The sequence below is a fragment of the Rutilus rutilus genome, assembly GCF_951802725.1.
Source record: "Rutilus rutilus genome assembly, chromosome: 9".
NCBI classification, from domain to species: Eukaryota; Metazoa; Chordata; class Actinopteri; order Cypriniformes; family Leuciscidae; genus Rutilus; species Rutilus rutilus.
Window position 1 is genome coordinate 18,945,656 of NC_140223.1, and position 22,449 is coordinate 18,968,104.

At 38.2% G+C, this 22,449-nt stretch overlaps 1 protein-coding gene across 1 annotated transcript in view; it reads left to right on the forward strand.

Annotated features, from left to right (window-relative positions):
• The window catches only part of grik4 (glutamate receptor, ionotropic, kainate 4), a 426,911-nt gene that overhangs the window by 287,279 nt on the left and 117,183 nt on the right, over window positions 1-22,449 (forward strand). The window contains exons 4-6 of the mRNA XM_084418348.1: window positions 1,988-2,152; window positions 8,331-8,428; window positions 20,981-21,146. Of these exons, the coding sequence (XP_084274474.1) occupies window positions 1,988-2,152; window positions 8,331-8,428; window positions 20,981-21,146 (429 nt within the window). The remainder of the gene's footprint in view (window positions 1-1,987; window positions 2,153-8,330; window positions 8,429-20,980; window positions 21,147-22,449) is intronic.

Sequence of the window (22,449 nt, forward strand, 5' to 3'; positions counted from 1 at the left end):
ACTGGAAGATTGAATAGAACCTCGGCTGCAGCGGACCTCCACACTCTGAGTCTCATACCGCAGTGCCTTTAAAATGTCATTGCCCCGCAACAGATCTCCCTCTCTGATATTTTTACCCTGCGCTAGGATTCCATTTAGCTCTGGCAATTCCAGTTTCTTGCTTTGACATCTACATTTGTGACCGCGGATTGGGGACAAGAACAGAACCTCAGGGCTCAGTGCGGGCCAGTGTTTCCATTTGGCGCTCTTTGTTGTGAGATTTAGGGGTAAATGCTGGGAGAATTGGCCAGTTTGAGCTTTCTCCACTTGTGCTGTGGTAAACAGCCTTTTTGCTATTGGCTGCGACAGAGAAGAGGCGGTGTGGGAAGATGATTTAGCTTAGTGTTGGAGATGGACAGTCTTCTGTTTGGGCAGCCAGTACTGAAATTACCATCTTTCTTGCAATCATTTTTGTGGAGGATGAATATTTGAATGCAAATGAATGTATGCTGTAGTTATGCATTTCCCGTGGACATTCACCATGACAGGTATTACGGATGGGAAAACGTCTGTAATGAATGTGGCTTTGCCCCTAAGGTAACAGTGTATTAATTGATAAATACTTTTTTATTTTTATTTTTTTAAATAGCCCCTGTGAGTTTGTGGGAAAGACAAAAATCTATGTTTTCTCCTCGCAGAATGCATTAGCTTAAATTGGACCCCTGTATATAGTAATTTAATTGCTTTTTACCCAAAAGCACATTAAAATTGCAGTGTGTGTCTTAACTGCCATCACTGCTCTGCCGCAAGCAAATACGTTTAATCTCATTTACAACATACCGCGGATCTCCATTTACCATCTCTAAATAAACATCTTGATATTTATGGCAGTCTTAAGTGGATTGTTATTTATAATGCCCTTTTTTAATAGGAAGACTCTCACGGCTGATTCGGTCTTGTTTGAATTAAATCATTAAAGCATTCTGAATCACAGATGTTTCATTTATGCATTATGAAATTTGTTTTTGTTTTCTTTATGATTGTACAGTCAAAGAATAAGAGGTTTGTGCTTACTTCCACTGGAATATTTAGCGTGATCTCTTCTAGCATACTGTTCTTGTCAGGGTTTGACAACTGGCATTAAAAAAATCTTGCACAGTTCAGTCATGTCACAAAATCAGAGTCACTGAAGAGCTAATTATGTGTTGGCTTACAGAATGGAGGCAAAATAAACCATTTCAATATGCCAGCCTGACAGGTAACAGAAATATCACAAGGATAGTTTCAAAATAGGTTGACATTCATCAAAAGGGACAGACGCTCTCCTATAGTTGTGTTGATGTGATGTTAGGGGCTTGCATAAAGCTTTCTTTCTGCAGTTTTGTATAAAAAGCAGGACTTCTATTATTGAACCGGTGTCAGACATCATTAGGCTTTACTCGCGTCAAATATTACGGTGCTAAAAAATGTAAATGGTATTTGCTTTACATACTGTAGATTTTAATATCTGAGCGTCAGATTCTGTCTGTGGCATATATTGTTGCTAAATTTTAAGTCAACTCACCATGGACTAGTCAAATTCAAAGCAGATTGAACATGGTATGTCTTCGCGAAAGTGGGCGTACTTACAATAATAGCCCTAGTGACTATAAACATAGTGAATTCATAGGATATTGTCTCTCTACTTTGCAACATTCTGATAGAGTCATTCTATATGCTACGCAAGCAAAACAGCTATATGGAGCACTTGTGTCGGTCTCATAACAAACCTGTCAAAGAACAGCATTAATCTCGTCTACTGTAAGCGAAGCAAAGAATGCACTTTTAATATGCACACAAGATGACTCAGACACTCTTGTTTCTACATTCCCATGATTCCTCATTGTGTTGAATGATTTCTGTTGCTTCTTGAGGATTTCTTAATCTCTTTTGTCACAATTCTGATTGTCAGAATATCTGCTTTTCTCACTTTCTGGGTCTTTCTCTGTCTCCTTGAACTATTTCCCAGCTGCCATTCTTGATGACCCAATGGAGTGTAGCCGTGGGGAGCGATTGGCCATCACTCTGGCGAAAGAAAGCATCAACCGTTCCAGCAACCGCTCCACCACAGGCAAACTGGAGGTGGACATCTTTGAGCTGCTCCGAGACAGTGAATACGAGACAGGAGAAACTAGTGAGTTTTCATATATGTTATAACATTTCAGAGGTGCACTCAGTAGTTTTACATTCAGTGTAATTTTCATACATTACATCTAAAGAAATGTATTATATTTGAATATATTTTATTGAATAGTTGTATTTAATTTGTTTTTATATATATTCTAATATATAATATATATTTATATTACAGTATATATTCAATTAAATAATATATTAAATGGTGCTTTTTTGAGACATAAACATAAATGTTTGCACCCTTGCATTTCTATAGATGAACAGGCAGTTATAAAACAAGTTGCATGCTGTATTTGTCCGATCAATGCTGTTAACATAAATTTGCAAATAAGAACATTAACCCAGGTTTACAAGTGTACAGTGTCAAATCTCACAACCTTGCAGCCAATCAATAAAGTATGAATAGTGGGAAATAGGGGTGGGCGATATGGCAAAAATATATTATGATATGCATGTGTGTCAGTACATTAAATCTACTTATTCGGTCTTAAAGTGACAGCTGCCTAATAAACCTGCTGCTGTCTGTGTCATTAATGACTGAATTGACTGAATAACTTTAGTAGCTTTAATAAGATTCATACAAGTGTATATTTAATTCATACAAGTGAGGTCTATGTGTTTTATTTTTACATCTATTAAATTTCTTGAATGCTACTATTAAATACACCTACTGTAGCTGAAAAATTAAAGCACTGTTTATTTTAATTGTACTTTATATTGTATTTTTGTCATTTGCATTTTTGTTCTTATTTTTTATAACAAAAAATAAAATAATAAAAATAAAGTAAGTGAAATAAGATTGGCCTACCTTTGGCCTAAATGGTCTGTCATTGTTTTTAGTTTTTATTTTATAACCTTGTAGTTGTAATTTTTAAAATAGGGGAAATAGTTTTGCTGTATTGCTCAGTGACTTGCAAAATAGTCTTAAAATCCTTAAAAGATTGTGATCTTGCCTGAAAACCTTTTTTTGTGATAATATACTGACACGCATCTGAACTATTTACATTCACTTAAGATATAAATTACTGTTTATGTAAACCGCAATAAGACGCGAAAGAGAACTTCAGTACTTGCATGCTGTGTGACAGGCTTTTAGTGTGTGTGTGCTTCGGGTGTACATGCTCAGAAAAGCGTGTGAATAAAAACTTTAAACCTACCCTACACACTCCTGCGTTGCTAAACATGTGATATGAATGTGTGTCACGTTGTAGCATATGTTGGACAAAGCGTATTTTATAGCACAATACTACAAATTCTCTTCCAAAGCAGATCGTGGAGACAATTGAATCATTCATGATCTAGTTTAAAGGGATAGTTCACCCAAAAATTTAAATTCTGTCATCACTTACTCACCCTCATGTCATTTCAAACCTGTTTGACTTTCTTTCCTCTGTGTAAAGTCAATGGAATCCAGTGGAATCAAAATATCTTCTTTTGTGTTCCATTGAAGAAAGAAAGTCCCTCAGTTTTGAATCCTCATGAGGGTGAGCAAATTATGACAGAATTTTCAATTTTGGGTGAACTATCCCTTTAACCAATTGAATTCAGGTGCATAATATAATATAAGTATACTAGGAACTGTGATGCAGCCTTTTCTTATTCCATGCATTTGTTTTACTTTAGTTTGAATTTTTTTTCGATGCTCTTTGGCTTTAACTTTCACAGCTGTCCTTTAGCTTCACAACGTGAATAATGATCCCTTAACCGCGGGGTTTTATTCAGAGGTTGCAGGTATTATAATGATTCACAGGTAGAGGCAAATTGTGAAATAATTGTGTCCTCGCAACTGGAGGGCATTCCTCCTACAAAAAACATGCACTGAATACTTGCTAAAAGAGAAAAACTTTGCTTTGTATTTACTTGAGCACATCTCTGATGTATTGTTTTCTTTTTTATATCTTATATAATTGTCTTGTAAGTGCCTATATACATGTGTTTCATCTCTCCATATGTTCTTGGCTGGTAGCAGATGATGTATTTTTTTGTTTTGTTTTGTTTTAAAGGGACCATTATGTGATGGCAATTAAATTAATCTGTCATACTTATGATGCTTTCTGAGTCACACTGGAGGTCACTCTCAAAGGCCACCAAATACTCCATAAACAAATTAACACATTAGAAGACGGTTTTGTCAGACATATGTTATTTACACAGTTAAACTCCAATAAGAATTGATATTCATTTTGAATATCTTTTTGCTTTAATGACCGCAGCAAGCAAGCTGCATGAACTCCACAAGTTTTTGTAAAACCTGATGATTATATGATCCAACATGATTTGAGATGATCAATGAGTCACATGATCAAAGTAAAAAAATATCTTATTTGATTAGTGACCTAGAAATTGTGCCGAATCTCAAACATACTTTATTCATTATAAAACAAAACATTTTGTTTTAAATTTGACAAAATCATAACTCTGTCTGTCTGTTTATTTCCTGGTTTAAATTTAATTTTGAATCCCGGCTCAGACTTTTGAACTTCACTCTGCCTTTAAAATTGAAACCGTCAGTCAGCGGGTTTCAAACGAGTAGTGCTTTTACTTTAACAGCTGCCAGTCAATCTCTGTGTGCTTTTCTTACACTGAGGCCCTAAATTTAATAATGCTTCCCTTCCGAATCCTGAATCAAATGTGGTTGGGGAGAACAAAATAGAGTTGCTCACTCACAGGGATATTAAACATGAATGAGTTTCATTGTTTTCAATGAAACTATACGGCACAAAATTCAGGAGAAGACGAGCTGTAAATTAAACAATCAGAGCTGTTGAGACAGGATGAAGAGCCACTTCTGGTTTCCCTGCATGGGCGTATGATAGATATAAACAGCTGTCTCTCTCTCTCTTAGGTTGCACAAACCTGCTAATTCGGCATTGTAATAGCTTGCAGAATGCGAGATTGAACTAGAAACGGATCAGTGACACTCCCAGGAAGGGAGAAATGTCACACCGCCGCTACCTGCACTACTATACTCACATCTGAAATCGCTGAAGCCTGCATCTTCCCACATCCCACATTGTGTGTGGTCTGCATACTAATATGTGTGATCTGAAGTGAACAGAGACGTACTAAAACCAACCACAATCTATGGTGCTTTCTCAATCCACATGGATTCATTGTCCTTTTCCAGACCAGCCGTGCAGGAGGGTCATGCCAAAAGATTCAACTCTAGTCAGTCATAACTGTGAATCACCTGACCCCCCTGACTCATAGTACACACTAGGGTTAATAACTACTTGCCTTATGATCTGTTCATGCAAGACAATAGAACAGATGTGCGTTGCTCAGATGGCTGTAAATAGATTAAGATGACAGTGTTAACAAACTAAGTTACATAATACATAATTTTCAGAACAACCAGGACTTTTGCCAAGGTGTCTGTGTTCAATAGTCAGACACAACAATCCATGGCGTTTTACTCAATGCTTCTAGATTAACAGTAAATGATGGAGAAAGTGCTTCTTAATGCATCATTTATGCAATCAAATCTAGATGGGGCTTTTAGTTCATTTAAAAAAAAAAAAAAACATCTAAGTTAATAAAAAAATACATTGTTTAATGGAGTTTAATTACCAGTGAAGCTCAAGCTTTGTTATTTGATATTTCATCATATGTATGGGGGGGGGGGGGGGGGGGGGGGGGGGAACACGACAAAAACAAAGAAATTATATAACAAAATGACCAATATTTCATATTTTATTAATATTTCATAGTGACTTTCTAGGTCACTAATCAAATAAGATACTGTACTTTGTGACATTGATCATGTGACTTTTTGTACAGATGGTCAGATGTTCTTGCTTCCATTGAAGCTCAAGATGCTCTTTGGATCATTCTTAAATCATGCTGGAGAACATGATCATCAGGTTTTATACTAACTTGTTGAGTTCATGAAGCTCAAGTTAATTTTCAATTCAACTTTTCACCAAAAATTTATGCTGATAATGTTATTTGTGGAAATAAAATCTCAGACTGTTGAATATATGTTGTATACGGTATGTATAAATAATTGTAACAAAGGTAAGTTATTTGGAGTTGTTTGCTGGAATTTGATTATCATTGAAACTGAGGGATAGTGGCCCTATCGTACATTAATAAATGTTCACTGAAAGGTTCTTCTATGCGAAGGGGTTTTCAACCGGTGGTCCGCGGCGGCATTGCATGTGGTCCGTGACATGCATTCCAGCCTACGTAATTTCACTATTAAAATAACTTTTTTTCCATAAAAAAAAAGTTTGTCTTAAAAAAAAAAGGCAAGTCAGTCAGTAATAAATACATTGGCATTCAGTAAAGTGTCGAACCCATAAAAAGTAGAACCATTGTCCGCTTTACATACAACAAATCACGACATGACCTTGTGTGAGTGAGTAAGTGGCATTCACACCAAACGCAAATAGAGCGTCTGGCGCAAGTGATTTTCATGTCAAGTCAATGTAAAGACGCGTTTACGTGCATCTGGAGGTCCTGCGGCGCGAATGAGGCGAATTGAGCGTCTGGCGCGATACGCGCGAGTGATTTGAGGGTGAGAGAGCGAGTGAGAGAGAGAGAGAGAATTCTGATTAGTCGAGAGGATATATCGCGTTTAGGCTAAAAATAGGTTCGGCGCTTATCGCGGTTTGGAAAGAAATTGCATCTTGCAGTACATTTTAAACAAGGAAATATAGCGATTTGGCATGAAACGTTGATGGAGCAGTGAATAGGTTCAGTACACAGCAAAATGACATGACAAACTCTTTTTTTTTTTTTAAATGCCATTTCCTCAATTCGACGTCCGACTGTGCTATCTGACAAAGGAATCCACACACTACACACACACACAATAGTGGGCCGCCGATTACTTGTTAGTCAGAATGGTGGTCCCTGGAACAGAATCAGTTGAAAACCTCTGTTCTATGGCATCACTGCAAAATGCCCTTTTGGAACATTTTTTTTATATTATGTGTATGTCTACAGCCATGTAGTAATCATATTAATGACAATAAGTCATGAGATTAATTGTATGTAATTCATTATTACAAACAACTGAAACCCCTATTTAGAGGAATAACTATGCATCTGACTACACAGCAAGGTTGACATGAATTCATGAGGGCATCTGTCCAGCTACATTTGATTTCCAAACTGAGAACAGTTGACCTGCAGAATTAACACTAATGCACTCACTGTAGCAGTGTGTAGTGAGCCTAAAATGCAGCTCATCACCATTGAGGGCAGTGCGGAGATGTGCTTGCAGTTTATTATGGGGGAATGAGTAGCAGAGGTTTCCACATGTGTCTTCATTTGCATTGGTTACAATGGGATTGAGTTCAAGAAATCTCTCCGTCTGCTGATGCTTTGTAATAACATTGTTTTCTGTATAGACCCCTCCTCTTTCCTTTTTCCCAAGCACGCCCTGCTTAAGTGGTCAGAGCACCAATATCTAGCTTATACACTACCCACACCATCATAATTAAAACAGAAGAGATTATAAACCCATGTGAAATGACACTCTGTTAGAGTTCAGACCGATGCCCTGTGCGTGTGCTGGAGAGTCAGAAACAAATCTATCTCTCACTCCTCCTCCTGCACCTAATCGCAAATATAATTTCAGGACACACTTCACTCAAAGGTCAGTTAATAATAAAATGTAATTTTGTGTGAGAGACTGAAAAAGAGCAGATTAATAAGAGTGCTAAGCTTCAGATAGGCTAGATTTTGATTATAGTGAGCTCTTTAAGAAGCTCCCTTAAAAGGGAATTATTTGAGTTTTGCTAGTAATTTTAGAACAGATTGAATTGATACCAAAGGGTCAGGTTTTGGCTGATTAGCATGGCCCATTAGCCCCTGCTGGTAGATGCAGTAACTGCACCATCTGGGTCCAAAAAACATATTTCTCTGTTGAAGGTCGTTCCGAAGTAGCCGTGTATTCTAATGGAATAAATCTGTTTGCAAGCCACATATAAATTGCAATTATATCATTATACAATAGTAGATGAGTGCCTATTAAACATCACCTGCGCTAGCCAGACAACTGGCATTGAGACGAATGGGTATGATTCTTTGTACTTTATCTGGGTATTATAGACTTCCATCCATGAATGAAAATGGGGCAGCAGAACTCTTGGCATCTTGCATCTGGCTTTCCTTCTGCTCTCTGTCTGTAATAAATGACAGTTGGTCTTTCTCTTGCCTATTGACAGTGTGCCAGATCATGTCCAAGGGGGTTGTGGCGGTCCTGGGCCCCTCTGCCAGCCCGGCATCCAACTCCATCATCAGTAATATCTGCGGTGAGAAAGAGGTGAGTGCTGGCATTGGCTCTCTTTTGTCATCAACATACCAAAGCCCAGATCATATTATCAAGTAATCATTCATATCATTACTGTAATGACCAGAGTGTTCAGCAACACGCTCTAAAAATGATCCCCAACCACAGCGGATGAACACAACGACCAAACAGTGAGTGTTATGCTGTGACTACAATGTGCTGCTCTAATTAATAAATACATAAATGATTATTGACACATCGTGCTCAGCAATCCCACTGTTCTGAAGTCAAACTTTCCTACAAGCATTTGTTCTGCCGTCGGCAAACATGAAAGGGGATGCGAACAGACAAAGTAAATTACTAAGGGAAGAATTAAATAACGTGGATTAACAGAGAATTTATATTGATTAATTGTCGCCTTGACGCAGACTGAATTGTTTGGGGCAGTTTCTCACTCCATCAGACAGTAAAGGGAAACTTTTGAACACAGAGAACAAAAAGAAAGCTGGATGAAGTGGAATATTTATCATCAGTTACTTGAAACTGCAAACTGCAAATCTTAATTCCAGTTGTCATATGTATATACTTTAATGTATAGATTCATCATCATCATCATTGGTCAGGTCCCCTGGTATGGAGTCCGACAATACACAATTCTTTATTCTTGGCGATGCTGATGATCACTTTTGTTTCCTCTTCCCTTTCGACATGGGTGAGTGACTGCTCTTCGCTGCTGGGAGAGCTATCTGATTCCGGGCTTTTGGCTTTTGTTGTACTCGTCGATATACCTCTGGATTTTGTGTCTGAAGGTTAGGCGAGGGGCTCCTCGCTTGTTCTTGTCACTGACTTCTGAGTGATAGATGGCGTAGATGTGGGCTGGTTCGTTCTCTTCCATGCGAAGACAGTGGCTCACGAACTATGTAGCTTGCGAATGGTCACGCTGACTGGACGTTGTTTGGTCAGTCTGTAGAGTTCCTCGTTTGTCATATAGGAGTCTGCTTGTCTAATTCCCAGCATGGTTCGGTAGCACTTTCTCGCAAACACATCCAGTTCTTCCTCTAGAGCTTGCGTTAGAACCCATGTTTTGCAGCCATAAAGCAACACAGATTGGCAAGTTGCATTAAAGAGCCGAGTCCTGAATTCTATCATTGGCTTGGGTGGTGGAGTGGTGAGCAGCTTCTTTAACTTGGTAAAGGCCACCCATGCAAGAGAGGTACGATTTTTTACGTCTTTCTCCATCGATGTGATGTAGGATCCAAGATACTTGAATTCGTAGACGATTTCAACGTCCTTTCCGTTGATTAGTAGATGTTGTTCATTGTCACTGGCAGCATTCATATGCACTTGGACAGTCTTCTCCTCGTTTAATTCTAGTCCGACTGTGCCAGCTTTTTGTTGTAGTTGGGTGAGCTGTTGTTGTGCCCTGGTGAGATAATTTTCCAGGAGTAAAATATCGTTGGCAAATGCTAAATCGTTAAGCTTGTGTTCGGATCTAGTTTCTTTGGTTATTGCTGTACTGCGTTGCGGTCTCGTAATACTCCTGGGCGGAGGACCTTTATGTGTAAGGTATCCGAAGCTTCCAGCAGATAGCCTGGAGACGTATATGAATGAATAGATGATGAATAGGAACGGAGCTAGAACGTCGCCTTGTAATACTCCAGTTGTGACAGCGAATGGCTCTGAGAGCTGGCCCTCCAAGTACACCTGGCCCGCCGAACCGTTATTCAAGACTCGGATAGCATCAACGATCTTTTGTGGGATGCTGTAGTGTTGCAGGATTGCGAACATCATAGGTCTGTCTATCGAGCCAAATGGCTTCTTGAAATCGACGAACGTGATGTACAAGGGTTGTAGTTGTGCTCTTGCTCCTTCGATGACTCTTCGCAGGATGTGGATCTGCTGTACGCAGCTGCACCCGATCCTGAAGCCTGCCTGTTTGTTTTTGAGCAGCTTGTCGATTGGATTCTGGATGCGGTTGAGGAGAATCTGATTGTATACATATATACTGTATATATATATATTGTGAATGCATATATTAATGGATAATGTTGTCACAAACCCCCGATTCTTAACTGTCTAGTGCAGGGGCTGTGATTTTATATTTGGATTTTCTTCTAAAGTAGCAGTCAGAGGAATATATTACTATCACACAGGTAATGAATAATGCAGCTTGAAACAAGTTTACTGTGCGTACTCAACTGACTAAGCATCACTCCTTAATGTCTTCATAATTCATAATCAGTGGCAACTCGCCTTCCAAAGTGAGCAACGAGCATAAATATTCATAGTCACATCTTATAAATGACTGCTTAGGTCATAGATGAGGGCTTGTGTAATGAAAGTTTAAACTTTTACATCAGCTATAATACACCTCGATGAATATTTATAATGCTGACATTTTATTTGTTTTCAGGAGCTGTTATTTGTCTTGTCTCTGTGTGATGCAGGTCATGGTTTGGTTAGCGCTGCGGAGGTTGTTTAGCTGATTTGGGATGATGAAATGGGGGGTCAGATACTCTCTGTCCTCTGTGTATGGGGAAAGGTCACTGTGCTCCTGTTATTGTATTTAAAAAAAATGGTATGTCTATCTCTAATGGTCTAAAGGGAGGAGGAGTCATTGTGTGTGTGTGTGTGTGTGTGTGTGTGTGTGTGTGTGTGTGTGTGTGTGTGTGTGTGTGTGTGTGTGTGTGTGTGTGTGTGTGTGTGTGTGTGTGTGTGAGAGAGAGAGAGACAGAGTCAATGAGTGCAAAACAGGAAGGAGTTTGGAGTTTGGCAAGAAGATCTATGCTTCTTCAGGATGTTTGAAGGGATGATTTCAAATGTAGGTGAAACCAGAGTTAGTGGGTGTCTGTGAACGATATGTCATGGACCATTAAGATTCTTTTGCATTATATCACTATTTTCATAATACCTACTATAATTACTTTATTTTACTTCATTAGGGTAAAAATGACAATTACATTTATATGAATACAATTACAGTTAATACAGTTAGTAAATACAGTAATACAGTTTTATATATTAGCATTAAAAATTATATATAAATAAAATATTATTATTATTAATGGGGAATGGGGGGTGTACTGAATTGTCATGAACATGTCACAATGCAAGCTTAATGGCTTTAAAATATATTTCATATGTTTCTTTAAGCAAAATATAACCTATTTCTTCTTTTTTATTTTGGGGTGGAATATGACGTTCTTCACAGGTTTCGTGAGATTCACCCTTTTACAATTTAATTTACTTGTTCTGTATGCAGACACATACAGAACATATTAATTTCCCCCAGTGTGTTTGCACTGCCTAGATTGCAAACTTGCATGTTTGTAATATGTGAGAGGTCTATATCGTTCAGTTTGTATTATCTGTATTTCTGTACAAACAGCTGCTTTGAGACTGACAGTTCGGCCTGAAGATAGAAGGAAGGTACAAGATGAACCTGTAGTCGTTTCATTATCACGACTGCTCAAGATGTTCTTTCACTCATGTTATGCAATGATGGAGTTTCCCATCTGGCTTAGAAAGAAAAGACAAATCTGCTGTGAGGGTCTGGAGTGTGGCTTTTGACTTCTCTCATTATTACTGATAAATGTTTGTTCACAGCATGCTGTCACTTTCCCTTCTCACAGAACTTATTTTATCTGACATCAAGTGATGGTTGTTGTAAAAACAGATAATGTAAACAGTCTAAGTAATTTCGCTTCTTGTAAGTCAAGAACAGGAATCGGTAACACTTTAGAATATTCCTTCATTAATGAATAACTACACAGGAACAAATGAGTAACGCACTATTAACATTGTAGTAACTACTATTAACTAACAAGAAACTTTGATTAACGAATTAGTAAGTCATAGCGTTCAGTCGAATGTGGTAGTTCACTATTAGCTAATCAGTAACTACTATTTTTCATACCTCACTGAAGACTACTAAGAACTACTATATACAGGTTCATAATTAATATTAATAATGCATAATATATAATAAGGTAATGGTAACTCATTAGTAATTAATCAAGTGTTACTACATCCTTCTAAAGGAACTACTAATAATTTGGATCAGTATTCTAAAGTGAAAAACATGATAAATACCTAATATCTACTGAAGTCATTGTAAGTTTTAAGGCTTTTGTAAGGTTTTTGATAGTAATGACTCAAGTGTTACTACATCTTTCTAAAGGAACTACTAATTATTTGGATCAGTACTCTAAAGTGAAGATCATGGGAACACACTAGTAATGACTAAAGTGTTACCAAATCCATTGGAAGGAATTACTATTCAAAATCTTACACAAATCTCAAAAGCTTACAATGACTTCAGTCAATATTAGGTAGTTATCATGTTTTCCACTTTAGAATACTGATCCAAATAATTTGTAGTTCCTTTAGAATGATGTTGTAATACTTGAGTCATTACTAGTGGGTTACCATTACCTTTTATTATAAATTATGCATTATTCATGTTAATTATGAACCTGTAGATAATAGTTCTCTGGGAGGTATGAAAAAAATTGTAGTTATTGATTAGCTAATAATGAACTACTACATTCATCTGAGCGCTATTACTTAGTTTGTTAATCAGAGTTTCTTGTTAGTTAATAGTAGTTACTAGAATGTTAATAATGCGTTACTCATTTGTTCCTGTGTAATTATTCATTAATGAAGGAACAGTATTCTAAAGTGTTATCCAGGAATCTTTCCGCAAAAGAGTTGTTGACTGTAGTCCATGTGTTTCCTCAGGGACCTTGAGGTTCTGCTATAAAATTATGTAGTTATTCAAGTCAGTCACTAGAGAAAAATATGTACTTGTAGGACAAAAAAAAAAAAAAGGTGAGCAGAAAAGGGGTTTTCCTCTAATTTCTCATAAATATGAATGATGTGTTTGTAGTACAGAGAGTGTGGCAGATGAGAGCTTCAGGAGCCACTACAGTAGCAGCACAGCTGTGCTTAAGGCTGAGGCCTTTGAACCTGAATGACATGCGTATGGGATCTAGGTGAGGGAGAAAGGCCCGACCTAAACCCCAAAGCAAAACAGGCAGAACTCTCTGTGAAGCCTGCTGAATACATTAATATGAAAAATTTCTATTCACGTGTTGAAATTCAAGTCAAATTGTTGCACCTTATGGGCACTCTGTGCCACTATAGTGATGCAGATTTTTATTCATTATTATTTATTCTGTAATATTTGTGTAGTTGTTCAGAAATAATTTTTTTCCCCCATTTGCTTTGCATCTGTTGAATGTGAAATACAGCAGCGGCTGGATGTGTGGAAATAGATTTTATAAACAAGGCTTTGTATTTGGACAAATTTAAAACAAGAAATGTTGTTACGTTGTATTACTTGAGAGAATTATTTAACAGTTTTTGTATTTTTGCAAATTTATAACAAAAGTTGTTACATAATGCTTTTATATTTGTACAAACTTAAAACAAATGTCATGTTACTTTACATAACAGAATGTTTTTTGTATTTTTACTAATTTAAAACGTTACATTATGTTTACAGCAAAATTAATTTTCATAAACATCTAGATTCATGGCAAGTTTATTCAAACATGCATATAAAATTAAATAAACCGTAAATAAGCTTCTCCCTAGTGTTTTTTTTATTATTATTATATCTATATACTGTAGGTAAAAGCAACGTTAATTTTATATTTTTTGCTTAAAATAATAACCATAACTTTTACTCCACAAATCCAAAAACATTATTGTGTCCACAAACCCCTCATTAACTAATAGACACAAAAAACTTTGCTATTCAACATAATACAATGTTATAGATCACTATTTTCCAGAGACACAAAATTAGATCAATTAACCTTCAAACGGTTTTGACTGAATAACTGATTTAGGGGTGATTATAGGCTCAAATAGAGCCTGCTTTAACGTCACTATTTTTTAACTCTTGTGTTATTGTTGCGTTAACTTCGACAGCCCTGAATTCAACACGAGAGAGATTTTCTTCACACACAGTATGAGTTGCAGTCTGACACATTTTCCCACAGGATATAATCTGCCCCTGATCATCAGCTGTTGGCCAATAGTGAAAATAGAAGCATTTTCACTAGTGGTTTCAGATTTTTGGACCCCACTGTATAATCAAATTATGGTAAGCGGTCATCTCGGTTTGCTGCAGTCTCTCAGGTTATCACTGATTGATTACATATTAAATTAGGATTACTCCACTTGGTCAAGCATGAATAATGAAGTATAAGCAGCGGTCCACAACAGGGAGCCACTCAGGAGCACCGGTGTGAGATTAAGCCAGGAGACTCTACCTGGAAGCTCTGTTTATTTGTAGCTAGGTGTCCTTTTTTGGCAGGCTATTTTGGGCTAGACTTCGTTCCAGGCTTGCCAGCGTTTGAAAGTGGGCCTAGCATGCTGTGTTTGATCCTGGATGCTGTAATTTTGCTAGCTATCAAAGCTTCAGCCCACCAGGAGTCTTCATTTACAGCAGTCACTCTGCTAGAGCTGTTTTTCACCGTCCATCCCTTACCTCTCTCTCCTTCTCTTCTCCCTTCTCCCATGCACATGCTGCATCTTTCCATATTTCCTTTGCAGCGTGTTTTGGAGAATCGCCAGTGTTGTGATTTGTGCCAGTAACTTGCCATTACTTTGATTTGTGTACTGTATTGTAAGCTTGAGTAAGTAAGCATCTGTCGAGAACGTAAATGTATGTAAATGTAAAACACCCGAATCAGTCCTCGCTTCAGGTTGGCTGTGATTCCTGGCTGATGAATCCGACAGAAGAGGGGTGAGAGGTCAGTCGTGGTGATTAAGCAATGAAAACATTACTGGACCGTATAAGGCAGCGAGACTCTTAATGGCATATCTCTTCAGACCTCATTGGCTTAAATGATGTATAACTACAAGCACTGCTGATCCCTCAGCGTTAAGTGCTATAAGCGCTAATGTTGTGCTCTATGGACAGATGAGCACTGACAGGAGAACAGGCGATATGTTTGACAAAGCACTCCAGATTTGCTGTCAAATACCCTTCTAGAATAGGGACAACCCTTTTAGACCATGCGCCTGGCGCTCCGACCATTTTTCCAGTCGTTAAAGGGTCATGACACCCCCCTCTTTCAGCTCAAGTCTAGCTCACAATCTTTTTGAAAAATGCAACTTAATTGGGCGTGGTGGCTGTGAGAAGAAGGGAGGGGAGTGGGTGTGGTATGGCACGGCAGGGAAGAGGGGAGGGGAGGGGGGGGAACTGTCATCACCAGTGGCCCATGCATGCATATCGACTGTCACTAAAAATCAGTGGTAAAACGTGAGGAAATGCTAGATTTTTTTATAGCTGGCAAAATTATAGTCTAATGAAATACACTGACACCTTATAATTGTATTTAAAACATATAAATGCACATGTATATGTATAATTATGTCATTATCAAATATATATTTGTTTATATACACACTATAAATATATATATAAAAAAAAAAACAACGTTCCATACATAGCCTAGATCTACGCGCCCCCTAAACCCACATAATAAAGATGGACAGTGACATAGAAATTTGCACAAATTAAGCATACGTTCCATACAATTGAGGTATTATCGAAATATCATGATTATTTAACAAAAGGCAAGTAAAACGGTCAGGGTTACATTTTAGACACACACACACACACACCTCTGAAGCGATAGAAAAGTCCTCGGGACCGCATCACTCGCAAGACGAAACCTGCATTGGTGTACAAGGCCGAAGTCCACCATTCTCCAGTTGAGTGGTTGCTACACACACATTGTTTAGATGTGTCTGTGGTTGATGGCCAGAGTCTAGTCCTGGCAGCATCGCGAGGAAAGTTGCACTGGAACTTTTGCACCACGAAAACAAACGCGCGTCCCATCATTGCCTCTCTCATCTACTACGGGATATCATAGTTTGACATGTCTGTCATTGGAAAGATCCACGTGGTGTCATGAATAATTAAGAGAAAGTGTCTTCTCATTGGATAAAAAACTCAGTCTCATTAATAATTATGAGACACCGATGAGTCATCAAAGTACTATCGTGCTCTGCCACGTCACAGCCTGTGACGTGGACACAATGAAGATTTTAAACCCGGAAGACGAAAATAAAATTTAACCATTTTCCCCCTACTATTAAATCTAACAGATGCTAACATTGTCTTCAATGGTGTTCAACACACATACCTCTGTTAAAATCTCAGAAATTTTGGTTTAGGGTGTCATGACCCTTTAAACTAGCAAAAGTGGATTCGGACACGCCCTACAATAAGTCAACTTGCGCCCTGCGGTTTAGACCATGCGCTTAGATCGTTAAAATAGGGCCCATTTGTTTCTCCTTAGACAGTGACATTTTGAAAACATATTGATGTATTGTGTTCCCTACAATTTATTTCTTAAATGTCCTTTATTATGGTCTTAAAAAGGTCTTTAAAAAGTCTTAAATTTACCTTCATAAAACCTGCAAAAACCCTGATATTACTTATAATTAGGATGTTTTTTTATATAAAAATCTTGCTAACATTAAAAGTGGGACTAAAAGAACATTATACCGTAAAAAAAAAAATGCTGTTCATGATCCCTTTAGTTAACTTTTTATCTCTCACTTGTAACTTTTTCTCACATTTGTGGTTTTCCTATAATTGCTTCTTTATATATCACATTTGTAACTTGTAACTATCATAACTTTATCTCTGTTGCAAATGCGAACTTTTCTGTGACTTTATATCTCACAATTGTGACTCATAATTATGGCTTTCTTATTAATGATGTTACTTATTTAACTTTATCTTATAATTACCTTTTTTTTATTTTAACTTTATCCCACAATTACAAACTCCATCTGTTAGGTGATATGTAAAAATTCACCAAAGATGACTTGTTCAATTCATCTCTGTTCACCACTGCTTCACCTTTCCACCTGCACCACCGCTGGTAGCCACAGTACAGTCTAAAAGGGCACCCACAGCTTTAAAACAATAGGGACTTTTTTTTTAAGATTTCTGCTCTGCGGAACCAGCAGCAATGCTTGTGAAACAGAAATTGAGGGAAGTGTTTTGTTTTTTCTTTCTTTTTTTCTCAAGCATGGTGATCAGTGAGATTGTGGTCAATGCTGAGCTTTCTCTAAAGGCCTCAGTGGCCTTTTCTTTCCTTTGCTCTCCCCACCAGAGACTCTTGACGCTCACATAGCCTCCAAAACATGATTACTCCACCTAGTGCTTGAGTGTGTGTGCTTTTCCCCAAGCAGCTGACTTCCCATGGTCCATTGCATCACATTAGCGAGGTGTGCAATGTCACGATCATTCACAGTACCCCTCCAGCCACTCTGCCATCCCCATATGGCTGATCTCCATGTCTTTGAGTAATGGCACAGCTTTCTGCCTGCGTCCGCCCCCACCAACCTGTGAGGCAACCTAGCGGTGGTTTGTCACTCGTTGCCAATCTTGAGTGTGACAACAGACAAATATGGCCGACTTTACTGTACAGCAGTGTGTCCAGCTGTATCATTTGACACTGTGGCCCAGGTAAAAGTTTTGTGATCTTTTATTAAACATGATTTTGCTCCTCTAATACGTAAGGGAACAGATGTAAGATCTCATTATACTTTACCTTGCCATATGGCATTAAATCCCCTGAGACCGTCCACCCTTATGGATGTTTTTTTCATTCAGAGCTACAGGTAGAAAGCAGTTGGACGGCCGTAGAGAGTAAAACCAGGTCTATCTTTCATACAGGATGGTAAAAAAAAGCCAAGGTGGGAGTTTTAAATGGCGTTCCCTGCACATTTTATTTTTTTCAGCACAGCATCACAACAATCTGCACAATTTCATGGTTAAGTGAGAAAACCGTATTTGTGCCAAACGACTTCACAAATGGCACTTTGTGAAAGCAACACATTTCCCTATGAGGTTTAAATTGATTATTTAAATAAGCCAAGAAACGTTTTAAGTAACGTTCATGATGTCGCAACAGCTTTTGTTATTCAGAGAAGCCCGATTAAGATTACTTCGCAAAAATGATTGGTTACTTTAACTAAACATTTTGGGAATGTCCATTTAGATAAATACTGACAAAGAGCTCAATTTGCTCAAAGACTGTTTACTAGCATACTAATTCAATAAACTGAATTGTCAGACAAAACAGTTACATTATAATTCACAATATATTTATTACAAAACCATTATACTACATTGCAAATGTCCAAAATGTAGCATCTGTTAAGTGCCTCAATATTCATTTGTACCAGGTCAGCATGTTGTACTTATACTGCAGTGTTGCATGGCTGTTTGCCTGACTTCAGTGAGCTGCTTTTGGCCTGCACCAGGCCCCTCATTAAAAGCCTGTCAGCAGTGCATATGTAGGCCTGATAGCCACTCTGTCAACCTGCAGGAGCAGACAGCACACAAACAGACAGATATTAACCATCATACACAACTCTCCCTCTGGCTCACAATTCCAATGCTGAAGCCCAGATTGGCTCCACCAGGGCAAGAGTTTCTGTTTACGCCCTGGAAATGATGCATATGCATATGCAGTGTGCTGTAACCACAAGAAAAATGGCTTTCAAACCCCCTTCAGCGTTATCCTCCATTTCCTGTCCATACATCATGGATATTCACTATGTATATTTGAGCATGCAATGAGACAGTAGATTCTGACATCTGTCCAAATGTGAGTCTTAAAAGGATAGTTCACACAAAAAATAAAATACTGCCATTATTTACTCAACCTATTGTTGTTCCAGACATGTAGGACTTTATTTATTAAGTCTAAAACAAAAAGGAGGATTTTGAAGAATACTCTGATCAACCTTGTTTTCCCAGTGCCGTTACAACGAACAGGAATAAGGTTTTCCAACATTAAAGGATGCACAAAAAAAACACATAAAAGTGGTCCATACGACATTTACTTTTATTCCAAGTCATGAAGTAGCTTTGCGTGCTGAACAGACTGCAATTTTAAGTTGTTAGTCTCTAAAAATCCTGGCATCCAGCATTGCTCCCCATGGCACTTTTACAAGATATTATGAAAATGTGGTGTTATGCAGTATGTAAACGAACAAACTAAAAATAATCTATTGATCTAATTCAAAACACCAGTCTGAATGATTTGTTCATATTCTCAAGTTCAACTCACTGATTCAGGATTTCTCCTTTTCACACAAGCACTCTAATATTAAATACTTTTTACAGTGCTTTTCTACAGGTATTCAAGATAATGATGACTGGTTCCTCAATGTAAACCCGTCTAACTTCGTCTTCTTCTTTTTGTTTTTACCTACCTCCCACTCTAACTATTAAGAGCCTTGGCATCAAATCTTAAGGTCTGAAGAGCCTTGGCATAAAATCTTAAGGTTTGCTGGAGTCTGCATGTGTTCTGTATGAAAGGGAAGCTCATTTAACCTTTGTGAAAACATTTTAACATTTTGCTGCCCAGCATTGTTACCCAGAAGCTCCACTTGAAGCTCCATTTGAACCATTAATTACTTTAAGGAATCAAATCTCATGCTAGATAATCTAGAAAAATCCAAAGATGTCTATTTGTACTATCTATAAATGTTGTTTGTCTTTCCTCACTGAGCCGGATGTCACTCTGTTGAATTCACTAGGAATAATGAGCTTATGCACATAGGAGGAAGTCAGATTGTAGCCGCTATTTACAAGTTAGCACGGGCTTTGGACAGATGGGATGTTGTCTGGAAGCCAGCATGGGGAATAAAGGAAATAATCTTCTCCGAGAAAGAGAGAGAAGGTCGGAGACTTGTACATGTCTCCCCACTGCAGTGAGCCCATTACCGGCCTCTCTCCGAACCCTCCATCTCCAAGAATCCCAGTTGTCCCTCGAGTGTCGGAGAGCCTGTGCTCCCCATCCATCCACACTGGCGGGGACTCCATTACGCCCTGATGGAAAGCGATGGAAAACCAATTGGGGATACAGGGTCGTGCAAGTACGATGCATGGTCACACGGCCCGTCGCAGACAGGCAATCTGCTGTGATGAAGAGGCCCTTTACACAGCCCGCCTGCGTCCTCTAGGATCCCCTTCAAGCCCCACCGAGCCCAACACCCACTTTTCCCGAGCCTGACGCGTCCACACATCGGAACACATCAAATTAGAGAGCAGCCAATGCTGAGGTCTCCATGGATATGGAGATATTTTGCGTTGTGTGCTACTTCTGTTCAAAGACTGTTCGAGATGTCAGAGGTCAATGCACACATGCCCTTTGCGTGAATAAACATCTCACTTGGCATTTATATGCATAGAAACTTTTCCTCAATCATCGCTGGGGTTCATAAAGATCTGTTTTTATTTAATCTAATACAGTTGATTTTTCATTGTTAATTTACATGCCTTCAGAGAGGAGAAATTATTCTTTTGAAATTATTCAAATGAGTTTGTATTAGTTTTAGGCGTAAAATGGATCTAATTAGTCTGATGAGAATGCCGTGATTCTGTTGCACAGCCACTCTTGAGACCCGCATCACAGTGCAGTAAACAAGACGCCCTCCTGCAATTTTCTTTCATTCAATTTACCTGCGGTATCCGCCTAACAAGAGGGGTCCTGCAGGGCTGATTTTTTTTCTGTCCTGTTATGCATCCCTGTGCAGGTGCCGTATGTGAAGGTGGCTCCGGAAGACATACTGAAGGTCCAATTTCCTCGCTTTACCACGCTGGACCTCAGGCCCACTAACACAGACATCAGCATGGCTGTAGCCGGACTGCTAACGTTCTTTAACAGCAGCACGTCGTGTCTCATATGTTCTCAGGCCGATTGTGAGTATCATATGGTTTCTATTGTAATGAGACTTTTATTTAACTTCTTGTATTGTGTGTGTGTGTGTGTGTGTGTTTTTTGTGAGTGTGTTTTTGTTTTGTTTTTGGATCAAAAATTCAGTTAAAAACAGTGAAACTCTGAAATATTATTACAATTTAAAATCTGTGGTGGCAACGCTTCATTGACTCTAGTCTTCAGTGTTACATGATCCTTAAGAAATCATATTGATGTGCTGATTTTGTGCTCAAGAATCCTTTCTTATTATTAGTAGTAGAAAATGGTTGTGCTACTTAATGAAGTGTGGGGGAGCTTTTTTGCAGGATTCTTTGATGAACAAAGTTAGAGAAACAAATTTTTGTTTTTTATATATATAAGTTTATTCATATAAATTGTTTAGTATATGTTTATGTTTGTGTAATGTAAAATATATATACAGCTCTAATTATATTTAAGATGTGAGGGACTTCAACAATTCCAAAATAAGCAACTAAATTAAAACCTTTTATATGAATTGATCTCGCTCACCTCGGCCCTGCATTAGAGCCAAAATAACATGTACCATAATTATATGTTCTGCTCTACTCTTTCCTGAATGGCACATATAAAATTGCCTGCATCTGTCAAGCAGCAGATGTCGTCTCGTATAGATTGTTACAGCTGCATTCTGACTTATGCATTCTCTACAAAGAAAACATAGCATTTCATAGTGGTACATGTTGTCTCTGCACTCTCCATGCCTTTGTACACGTTCACAGACTCAAATAGGCAACTCAAATACTCCATTACACTCTGCTGATTATTTGGCAATAACAACTGCTTATTAAACCTAACATGTCCACGCTGTTTTTGATGATGACATTGAATTAATTTCATGCTGTTTGACTGTACTGCACTGTTAGATAAATACAAATGTGTTGTTCATTCTTTCTCTTGTCCATCTGTGTCCTTCAGGTATTCATCATTTGTCATGTCCCATTCATTCACCATCAAACATCCACCCTGCCGCTCATGTCAGCGCACTCTGCAGAAACAGAGATGTCCATGGAAATGAATGACTGAAGGTTTAAATCAAACCCCACTGTAGTCAAAGAAATGGTGACTGACGGATGACCCTTCGCAAGTCTCCTTATTAGACACACATTGAGTTCAGCTTGGCAGAGGATTAAAGTTTAGTATTCTGCCTTTCCATCTCAGAGCAAGGATGCCACAAATTACCCAGAGAATCCAAACAAAGTCACATTGCCCCTTCAGACAGTGGCTTTCTTTCTCCCTAATCAGCTTAAGGCCTTCCAGTGGAACAGC